The sequence below is a fragment of the Danio rerio genome, chromosome 17 (genome assembly GCF_049306965.1).
Source record: "Danio rerio strain Tuebingen ecotype United States chromosome 17, GRCz12tu, whole genome shotgun sequence".
In the NCBI taxonomy this organism is placed as follows: Eukaryota; Metazoa; Chordata; class Actinopteri; order Cypriniformes; family Danionidae; genus Danio; species Danio rerio.
This window is the reverse complement of record NC_133192.1, coordinates 57,738,584-57,750,753: the sequence shown is the minus strand read 5'-3', so window position 1 is coordinate 57,750,753 and position 12,170 is coordinate 57,738,584. Positions and strand designations below refer to the sequence as shown.

General features: G+C 39.4%; 1 protein-coding gene across 1 annotated transcript; it reads left to right on the top strand.

Moving 5' to 3' along the window:
• Positions 1-888: 888 nt before the first annotated feature.
• On the top strand, positions 889-11,413 carry ccr6b (chemokine (C-C motif) receptor 6b). The gene is made up of 2 exons (XM_002665267.6): positions 889-999; positions 8,572-11,413. The coding sequence occupies exon 2, from the start codon at positions 8,590-8,592 to the stop codon at positions 9,652-9,654; it is 1,065 nt and encodes a 354-aa protein (XP_002665313.2). The 5' UTR covers positions 889-999; positions 8,572-8,589; the 3' UTR covers positions 9,655-11,413.
• Positions 11,414-12,170: the final 757 nt, after the last annotated feature.

Sequence of the window (12,170 nt, the reverse complement as noted above, 5' to 3'; positions counted from 1 at the left end):
ATGGTTACATTGTTCACTGCAGGGATCTTAATCATTATTTTAGCCCACTTGATACTGTTTGAAACTAAAAAAACTCCTTCTAACAGGCTTTGTCAAGTCACCATAAAGTTTATCCTCAAATTTTAATATCAGTTAGTAATTATGATCTTATTTTATATCACCTATCCTACCCAACACCTTTACTACAACCTTACTAACTATTAATAAGCAGCTAATTAGCAGTTTACTGAGCTAAATGTGTTTGTTAATGCTTTGTTATTAGTATGAATTGTACATTAATATACAGTGTGTCCCAAATAAACAGAACAATAATGTTAATAACACCACCACCCTCACCAAAAGAAAACAATCTCCTTTGCATTTAAAGCGACAGTCACCAAAAAAGATCAAATCTGGGTCAGTTTCAGAGAGTTGGAAAACATTATCTGTAAGGTATTATGAGCTGAAGCTTCACAAACACACACACACACACACACACACACACACACACACACACACACACACACACACACACACACACACACACACACACACACACACACACACACACACACACACACTCTCTAAGGACATTTCATCATGGTGAAAGGGCATAATGGGACCTCTTTAAGAGAACAGTCCTGTAAACCTGATTCATTCATTCATTTTCTTGTCGGCTTAGTCCCTTTATTAATCTGGGCTCACCACAGCGGAATGAACCGCCAACTTATCCAGCACGTGTTTTTTTACCCAGCGGATGCCCTTCCAGCCGCAACCCATCTCTGGGAAACGTAAACCTGATTGTATATAGGTTAATAGAATGATCAGATATTTCCATGTGGGTACGGATGAACTGTCTGTGGTGTAGGAAGAAGAAATAGACCTGAAAGATGAACGTCACCAGATAGCAGAACAGGTACAGACACACACACGCACTCACACACATAAAGAGCAGAGCAGAGCAGAGCCGAGCAGAGGAGCTGTACTCCACGGCAGGTGCTTCACAACTCACAAAAACAGGTATATGCATTATCATTATGACTGTTGCGCTTTTATTATTATTATTATTATTATTTTATTATTGATTATTGTTTATGTATAGTGTTTTATATAATACATATTTACATTATTAAACTATATTAATGGTAAAAAGCCGAATTAAAATGCTGTAGTAATTTATACTATGGTGTTTTTGAACCATACTGCTGTAAAGTGCTTGAATTAATCTGTTGTGGTGATTCCACAGTTGCTATGGTAACACGACAACTATTGTAACTGATCTGTTGTGGTGATTATACAGTTGCTATGGTAACACGACAACTATAGTAACTGATCTGCTGCAGTGATTTTACAGTTGCTATGGTAACACAACAACTACAGTAATTAATCTGCTGTGGTGATTCTACAGTTGCTATGGTAACACAACAGCTACAGTAATCTGTACAGTAATTCTCATTAGATTATATTAAACTGTTAGTTTAATATAATCTAATGAGAATTAGTTGCAATGTAACTCAAGTTCAACAAACGGACCATCAAAATAAAGTGTGACCGAGTATATTTATAACAGTTCACTACCGATACAGTATTTTGTAGCATTCATTAGCATAGAGTTGTAAATACTATAATATAAACAGGATAATTCATTAAATTGACTATACTCTGTAAAAATTGTTGGGTTAAAATATCCCAACATATAACCCAACTATAGGTTGTTTTAACCCAATGCATTGTGTTATTTGATCGAATGTTATTTTTTACATTCTGGTATTACTATTGAAGTACTGCTATTCATTTTAGAATTATGGCTGTGTAAACAAATAAATGTCTCTAAAGGTGAGAATGACAGCCGAATATCCCCAAATATGTGTATCATTTCCTCCCCAAAAAACTGTAGAGAGAACACGGGAGGTAGAGAAAGCATTTTATCTGCTACAAAAGCGTGCGTTTGTATCATCAATAATTAAGAGTGCTGGTGAAACAAATATAACAAACACGACACAAAGTCATTTAATAAAAAGAAATTACCTTATTGCGTTAGAGGTTAAATAAACTTTATACCGCAAAAACATTACGCTGACTGCTGAAATACAAATATTTAACCCAACTGGTTGAGTTATTAATAAATAACCAAATGAAGGTAAAAAAAAAAGCACCAAATTTTTAACAAAACTGGTTGAGTTATTAATAAATAAACAAACAAAGGTTATAAATAACCCAACAAAGCACCAAATATTCAACCCAACTGGTTGAGTTATTATTAAATAACCAAATAAAGATAAAAAGCATCAAATATTTAACAAAACTGGTTGAGTTATTATTAAATAATCAAATAAAGGGTTAAATTAACCCAACAAAGCACCAAATATTTAACCCAACTGGTTGAGTTATTATTAAATAACCAAATAAAGATAAAAAGCATCAAATATTTAACAAAACTGGTTGAGTTATTATTAAATAATCAAATAAAGGGTTAAATTAACCCAACAAAGCACCAAATATTTAACCCAACTTGTTGAGTTATTATTAAATAACCAAATAAAGGGTTAAATTAACCCAACAAAGCACCAAATATTTAACCCAACTGGTTGAGTTATTATTAAATAACCAAATGAAGGTAAAAAAAAAAGCACCAAATTTTTAACAAAACTGGTTGAGTTATTAATAAATAAACAAACAAAGGTTTAAAATAACCCAAAAAAAAAGCACCAAATATTTAACCCAACTGTTTGAGTTATTAATAAATAAACAAACAAAGGTTATAAATAACCCAACAAAGCACCAAATATTTAACCCAACTGGTTGAGTTATTATTAAATAACCAAATAAAGATAAAAAGCATCAAATATTTAACAAAACTGGTTGAGTTATTATTAAATAATCAAATAAAGGGTTAAATTAACCCAACAAAGCACCAAATATTTAACCCAACTTGTTGAGTTATTATTAAATAACCAAATAAAGGTAAAAAAAAAAAGCACCAAATTTTTAACAAAACTGGTTGAGTTATTATTAAATAACCAAATAAAGGTTTAAAAAAAAAAAACATTTAACCCAACTGTTTGAGTTATTAATAAATAAACAAATAAAGGTTATAAATAACCCAACAAAGCTATTTAACCTATCTGTTTGAGTAATTATTAAATAACCAAATAAAGATAAAAAACACTAAATATTTAACAAAACTGGTTGAGTAATTATTAAATAACCAAATACTGGTTATAAATAACCCAAAAAAGCACCAAATATTTAACCCAACTGGTTGAGTTATTATTAAATAACCTAACAAAAGTTAAAAATAACCCAACAAAGCACCAAAAATGTTAAATAAACGACTCAATGTTTTTTAGATTGTAGTGTGGTTCAAAAACACTATAAATGACTATAGTAATTATTTATGTGGGAACAGTGTTAATGCTGTAAAATGAATCTGTTATTAAGCAAATTCAACTAAAAAAAGTTTTAGCAGTAAAACTAAACTGAAAGCATTTGTATAATGAAATGAATATGTAATTTATTATATATTTACCAAATAAATGTTTGTCATTTTCATTTAAATAATAGTTTAATTGTAATAGTTGTGTAATTGTTCAAATAATTACAATTAAAGTCAAATAACATGAACATGTTTAATAAAACAAACACACAAGCTAAACATAAATATGCAAAACAATATTGTAATAATAAAAATGTGAAAAGCTCAAAGTAATTCTAAAACACACAGCTGTATCTCAATGATACTTAAACACATTTACACAGTAAACAAATATCAGTGTTCAGCTTTAAACCTAAACATGTGTTGTGTTTAAATGCTCTTTAATATATAAAAATTGCGACATTGATAAAACAAACATTGAAATAAGGTCTCGTCATTTTATATTTAGCTACCGAGTATAATATATGAGTTGGTTTCAATATTCAAAATATTGCATGTACATAAACATAACAAGGACAAGTTAAATAAAGTGCTTCCTAAATATTCTACTATGAACATGCTATAATTAGTTTATAAAGTAGCATCTAAAACATACAGTGTTTTGTGTAATGAGAAGTGCGTTCATGCATTTTACTGTACACCTGCAGTTCCTGTAAGTCAAGAAGAGAGTAAAACAAGCTGCTGAGGTATGGAAGATCTGTTTGTTTTGTAAAATGAGGCCGTTGTTTACTTCTGTATTCATTTAATATAACAAAACTATTAACATTATTTTCTTTTCAACTTATTAATCTGGGGTCGCCACAGCGGAATGAACCGCCAACTTGTCCATCACATTTTATACATCGGGTGGCCTTCCAGCTGCAAACATCCACACACACTGATTCACACACATACACTACAGACAATTTAGCCTACCCAGTTGACCTGTACCGCATGTTTTTGGACTTGTGGGGGAAACCGAAGCACCCGGAGGAAACCCACGCCAACACGGGGAGAACATGCAAACTCCACACAGAAATGCCAACTGACCCAGCCGAAACCAGAGACTTTCATGCTGTGATGCGATTGTGCTAACCACCGTGCCGCCCCATCAACCAATCAGCATCAATAAATAAAGCACTTAAACATATATACATATAAACATATAACATGTTACAGCATTAATGTCTTAATACAATACAATAATTCACAATAATACAATACAATAATTTTTCTTGCTATTTTTTGTAACCTGTTAAACTGCATATGAGTGCATGAAGACATTAATGCTGTAAGTGTTTCGTAACCAGCATTTTTATTTTAACAATAATAAAAATCTCCTGAAAGAGGACAAACTTTAAAAAGCAGGTCACAAACACTTTCATTATTCACTATGAGAGCTGTGAATCATATCTTATCGGCTATCTTCAGTATACAGACGCCGTCATGATGGAGATATATTTGCATATCTTATCGCACACATGCAATATAAGCAAAACCCGTGAGAGATTAGCACACAAGATTAACAATAATGCAAATAATTTTCTTTAAAAGAGGACGCTTCATGTGAGAGACCTGAACCAAATGCTTTTAGACACAACTAAAGAACATCCAATGGACACGCACTAATGTTTTAATGTATATTATGAAAAAGCTTACAAGCCTAGGAACACCATCCCAACTGTGGAGTATGGGGGCGGCAGCATCATGTTGTGGGGGTGTTTTGCTGCAGGAGGGACTGGTCCACTTCACAGCATAGATGGCATCATGAAGACAGAACATGATGGAGAAATACTGAAGCAACATCTCAAGACATCAGCCAGGACATTAACACTTGGCCACAAATGGGTCTTCCAAACAGACCATCAGCCTCAGCATACTGCCAAATTAGTTCAAATGTGCTTTGACAACGGAGTAAATGTTTTGGAGTGGCCATCACAAAGCCCTGACCTCAATCCTATAGAAAATGTGTGGGCAGAGTTGAAAAAGCTTGTGCGAGCAAGACAGCCTACAAATCTGACTCAGTTACAGCAATTCTGTCAGGAGGAATGGGCCAGAACTCCTTTATACTATTGTGAGAAGCTTGTGGTAGGAGACCCAAAACATTTGACCAAAGTTATACAGTTTAAAAGCAAAGCTAAGAAAATACCAAGGAAATGTGTGTAAACTCTTGACTTTCTAGAAATTATTTTAAAAATCTCTAAAAAAAAAAAAAATTCTCTCATTATTCTGGCATTTAGCAAATGTAAATCATTAAGGTAATCCTAACAGATCTAAAATAGTAAACGTTTAGTATGATTTACTATCCGACATTTAAAAAAATAATCCCTTTTTAGTGTGCATGTAAACTTCTGGTTTCAACAGTATATATTCATATTTACATATTTTAAATGAGGAGGTTATTTATTCATTCATTCATTCATTTTCCTTCGGCTTAGTCCCTAATTGTGACGAAAGTAGAATTCTACTGACATATATTTTACCCTTCCAGCTGCAACCCAGTTCTGGGAAACACCCATACACACTCATTCACATTCACTTACCCGATTCCCCTATAGCACATGTGTTTGGACTGTGGGGGAAAACGGAGCACCCGGAGGAAACCCACGTCAACACGAGGAGAACATGCAAACTCCACACAGTAATGCCAACTGACCCAGCCGAGGCTCAAACCAGTGACCTTCTAACTGTGAGGTCACAGTGCTAACCACTGAGCCACCGTGTCATCCCGGTGTTGTTTAAGTCATTGCTAAACAGAGTTGAAAGTAACAGAGACGACCCTTTCACCGTTTTGTGCTTTAGCTCAAGATGCTAACCTCAAACTGGAAACAACATGGCGTGTCTACAAAACTACTTCATGTAGTTTCATCTTTATATTATTGTTTTAAAAACTGAATCTGATTAACTGATCTGATCTATATATCTTAGGGTAAATATCAACAAAAAGCCAGCGAGCTTCTTGCTGTGCGGCAACAACGCTAACCACTGAGCCACCGTGAAGGAAATTATAATTTAGTTAAAACCTGTATTTAATAATATGTTAAAAAAACAGGCTACGGTTAAAGTAATTATGTAATAAAGTAATGAAGTAAATAATTAAGATGAGCTAGTTTTTAAAACAATAAATAGAAGTTTTAAACAGTGTAAAACTTTTAATTTGATCACTAAACAAATGCACCAGTCATGAAAATGCCTCTTTTTAAAGGGAGAGTTCACACTCAAAAACAAATGTACAGTTAATTAATTTACTTGCCCTCAGGCCATTGCAAATGTAGGATTTCTTCAGCAGAACATTAATTAAAAAAGAAAACAGAGTAAATTACATACAAACAAACGGCCAACAGCCATATCACCCTTCAGCCTGAGACCGATTATTTTGAAGCTAAGCAGGGCTGAGCCTGGTCAGAGCCTGGATGGGAGACCACATGGGAAAGCTAGGTTGCTGTTGGAAGTGGTGTTTCTGAGGCCAGCAGGGGGCGCTCAACCTGTGGTCTGTGTGGGTCCTAATGCCCCAGTATAGTGAAGGAGACACTTCCTAGAAAGAGGAAATAGAAAGGGGAAAAAGGTAGGCAAACAGCCCCTCCTAGACTGTCCTTAAAGTAGGGTAGGGTAGAGTGAGGGTGCTTTCACATCTGTAGTTCGCTTCATTTGGTCCGCACCAAGGGTAATAAATGATACATTGTTGCATCTTCTGCCGTCTTTGGGTTGTTTTCACACCACACTGCTGGCTTTGGTCCGAACCAGTTGAAATGAACCAAAATGCAGTCATCTGACAAAATCCACATCTCTCATTGGCCAGATGTTGTTAAATATATTTCCTAAACTGCTTATTGATTGGTCAGAATTCACGTGCGGGAAAATGCCAATGAACTCCTGCGAGTAAACAAAACCGGCAGACACAAAATGTCGCTTTTTAAGCCTGGTTTATACTTCTGCGTCAGGTGACCGGCGTAACCCACGGCGCAGGCAACGCGTGTGGCTGTGCATTTATACTTCAGCGCGCTGTCTCTGTCGGTCTGCATTAACACTTCCGAATCGCTAGTTGGCAGTGAGGTGTAAATGTTCCTCTGTGTCGAGTTTCTTCGCTGCTTTATTGCTTTTCCTGAACACTTCCGGGATGTACAAGTGGCTCAATCTCGCTCATTTTGAGGCAGGAACCGGCGGACGTGCAACAACTTTAACTATGAGGTAAACACAAAACAAAACTTTCCATCCGGAGCTCCTTCACGGGACTCCACACTTGTAAACAATCGCTCGCGCCATTCGCGCGGCTCTCGGTCCCGCCCAGACTCGTCAGCGCTACCAAGCAGAGCTTACGATACGCGTCGTTGCGACGTGTAGTTACATTTTTTGAGAGGTGCACGTCAGTGACGGCGACGGCCACGGCAAAGGGCTAGGCGTTTGACGCAAAAGTATAAATCAGCCTTTACTCGGAAGCGACGACTGCTCTGACTGATTGTATGCCTGCTTTAGACAAACTATACATTTCGAGAATGAAGCGCGGCTGGAAAACAGAGTTTTAATGCATCGCACGAAACTTCAGCAGGAGGCATGAATTACTTTAGCTAAACTGCGACATGGTCATCTTGCGGAAATATTACCAATGATCCATCAGGTAATGTTTTCCCCTCTCTCTCTCTCTCTGTTGGTAAAGCGCTGTCAACAAATATTTTACTCCATATCCCATAATGCACAGCGCATCGGCCTACAGCAGCTGAATTAGTCCAAAAGGCGCAGAACTTTTTGCGGTCGGACCTGTTTTAGTACGGATAATATTCTCACCGCAAACGAACCGCTCCAGGGTTCGTTTATTGCTGCATTCTCACCTGCCCAAACGAACCGCACCAAAAGGGAAAACGAACTCTAGTGCGATTCAATCGAACTAAATAAGGCAGGTGTGAAAGCACCCTGAGATCAGGGTAAAAAACCCAAGCACATAAGCATAGACACAACATGCAACAGGGGAACAGGGAATGCGGATATAGTCCGATGTAGGGAACAGTCATCTGGTCCTGCAGCTAGAAAGTGCTAGTCGCAGACTCACCTACCCACACTGGCGGTGATAAGCATGTGAAGGCATACTTAATTACAACTTAGTGCATTTATTATTCACGTCTTTCTGATTGTGGGCTCTGTGATCTTTCAAAATCCTTATTGTCTTCTGTTTTATCCTCCAGGTCAGCGGAAGTACAGTTATGGATAACGAAACGAATATGGACCTTGAATACTCTGATGATTATGCAGAGCCTTGTCCTCTGATGTGGTATCGCGACCATGAAGTGACCGTCCAGACCTACGTCTACTCCCTGATATGTGCGCTGGGCCTGGTGGGCAACGTTCTGGTGCTCCTGACCTACGCCTTCTACAAGAAAGCCAAATCCATGACTGATGTCTACCTGGTGAACGTGGCGCTGGCGGACCTGCTGTTCGTGGTGGCCCTCCCCTTGATCATCCACAACGAGCGCTCCCGCTGGAGCATGGGCACGTGGGCCTGTAAGCTGCTGCGCGGAGCTTATAGTATGAATGTGTACACTAGCACGCTCCTGCTAGCCTGCATAAGCGGAGACAGATACATCGCTATTGTACAGGCTCGACGCTCCCTCCGGACGCGCTCCCAGGCGAAGGCCTACAGCCGGATCATCTGCTTGGCGATTTGGTTTCTGGCGTTCGTCTTATCTCTGCCGACGGTAATCTACCACCAGGAGAAGAATCAAGAATGCATCACCATCTTCAGTGAGATGGAAACCGCACGGCTGGTGAAGATCCTGATTCCCAGCATGCAGATGGTGTTTGGGTTTCTGGTGCCGCTGATGGTGATGGTTTTCTGCTACTCATGGACCATGGTGACTCTTCTTAAGGCGCAGAACTTTCAGAAGCACAAGGCGGTGCGTGTTGTCCTGGCTGTGTTTTTCGTGTTTGTGCTTTGCCACCTGCCGTATAACGTAGCATTGCTGGTTTACACCAGTAAACTGTTTGTGGAGAGGAGTTGCGGGGAGGAGCAGGTCACGCTTATGACGCTTTCGGTTAGCCGGACCGCAGCGTATCTGCACTGCTGCCTCAATCCCATCCTCTACGCCTTCATCGGGGTCAAATTCAGAAGCCACTTCTGCCAGATCCTGCGGGATCTGCGGTGCCTCGGGAAGAGGTACATCTACTCAGGACGCTCCTCACAGCAGACGTCGGATTTGTACGTGTCAGCCACTAAAACGGTTGCCGAACAAAACGGCATCAACGACAACCCGTCGTCGTTTACATTGTGATGTGACAACACTGGATGTCGTTCAATGATAATTGCGCACGTTTTTCGCATTTATGCGCACAGACTTATGAAATCTTTCGATGTAATTTTGTAAATGCGAACAGCTTAACCTTGTTCGCAATCTCATTTGTCTGTTAGGGAATTTGGAGTCTTTAAAAGCGTGATAGTGGCTCAGTGGCTAGCATGATTGCCTCACAGCAAGAAGGTCGCTGGTTCGAGTTGCAGTTGGACCATTTCTGTGGGGAGTTTGCATGTTCTCTCCTGTGTTCTTGTGCATTTCTTTCAGGTTACTTGGGGTTCCCCCACAGTCCAAAGACACTTTCTCCTTAGGCTGATTTATACTTCTGCGTCAAGCGCACATGCATGCTTCCGCGCGGCCTATGCGTTGATGTTGCCATGACCCTCGCCATGACGCGCACCTCTCAAAAAATTTAACTACACATTGCAATGACGCGTAGCGCAAGCTCTGTGATTGGTCAGCTGTGATTGGATTGTTTGCAAGAGTGAAGTCCCGTGAAGGAGCTTTGGATATAAAGTTTTGCTTTGTGTTTACCTCATGGTTAAAGTTGTCGCACGTCCGCCGGTTCCTGCCTCAAAATGAGCGAGTTTGAGCCACTTGTACATTTAGGAAGCGCTCAGAAAAAACAAAACACCTGCAAAGAAACTTGACACAGAGGAGCATTAACACCTACTGCCAATTAGTATTTCGGAGGTGTTATTGCAGAGCAACAGAAACAGCAGCAGAAGTATGAATGCACATACATGCGTTGCACTATTGCAACTTTCTACTAGCCGGGCTTCCAGCTAACTCTATCAAACCTCTTCAGCTGCTCCAGAACGCAGCAGCACGAGTGGTCTTTAATGAAGCTAAAAGAGCACATGTCACTCCGCTGCTCATCCGTTTGCACTGGCTGCCAGTTGCTGCTCGCATCAAATTCAAAGCTCTGATGTTTGCTTACAAAGCGACTTCTGGCTTTGCTCCTTCTTATCTGCTCTCACTTCTGCAGATGTATGTGTCCTCCAGAAACTTGCGTTCTGTGAATGAACGTCGCCTCGTGGTTCATCCCAAAGAGGGAAGAAATCACTTTCCCGAACTCTCGCGCTCAATCTGCCCAGTTGGTGGAATGAACTCCCTAACTGCATCAGAACGGCAGAGTCACTCGCTGTCTTCAAGAAACCACTAAAAACTCAAGCGTCTGCTAAATGACTAAATGTAAATGCATGCTCTGTGGGTCACGCCAATCACTTGACGCAGAAGTATAAACCAGGCTTTACAGCACACAACAAAATGTCTTCAAGCAGAACCAAGTGTGCCGTGTCTCTACAAGGTGATGGATCAGATCCGGTGATTGTTGTTTAGACCTCGACTTATATATTTATGTATATTTGGACCTCTAATGATACTGACTCAGATTGCAATGTGTTTTTTTTCATTCAGCCTGTAAATAACATCTAATTAAATGTAGAGTTCTTTATACGGGGCTCATAAGGTGTACGTCAGGGATGTCAAACTCAATTCCTAAAGGGCTTGCACAGTTTAGTTCTAACCCTGCTCCAACACACTTACCTGTAGGTTTTAAACAAGCCTGAAGGACTCAATTAGTTTGATCAGGTGTGTTTAATCAGGGTTGGAACTAAACTGTGCAGAGCTGCGGCCCTTTAGGAATTGAGTTTGACACCCCTGGTGTACGTGATTATTGCGTATGTGTGGTTCAAGTTGTATTTTTTTGTTTATTTACAATAAATTTTTGTACTAAAGTATTTGATGTACTATGATTTATTTGTGAGAACATCTACATGCATGTTTAGTTAATTAGACCGGCAATTGGAGGATGGTTCCTTTTTTTATTCTTGAAAATGGTGCCAACTGGGCGGCACAGTGGTTTGCACTGTCGCCTCACAGCAAGAAGGCCGCTGGTTCGAGCCTCGGCTAGGTCAGTTGGCATTTCTGTGTGGAGTCTGCATGTTCTGCCCGTGTTGGCATGGGTTTCCTCTGGGCTTTTCACCCACAAGTCCAAACACATGTGTTATAGGGGAATTGATTAACTAAATTGACTATAGTGTATGAGTGTGTGTGTGTGTGTGTGTGTGTGTGTGTGTGTGTGTGAGAATGAGTGTGTATGGGTGTTTCCCAGTACTGAGTTGCAGCTGAAAGGGCATCCACTGCGTAAAACAGGGGTGACCAATCCCGGTCCAGGAAGGCCGGTGTCCCTGCAGGGTTTAGCTCCAACTTGCCTCAAGACACCTGCCTGGATGTTTCAAGTATAGTAAGACCTTGATTAGCTTGTTCAGGTGTGTTTGATCAGGGTTGGAGCTAAAATCTGTAGGACACCGGACCTCCAGGAACAAGTTTGGTGACTACTAGCGTAAAACATATGCTGGAATAGTTGGTGGTTCATTCCACTGTGGTGATCAAGCCAAAGGAAAATTTACGATTGAAAATGGTGCCAAATATTGTTGGTGACACTACAAATAAGGATGAATTAAACATGAACACACAATGAGCAGTCCAATTGC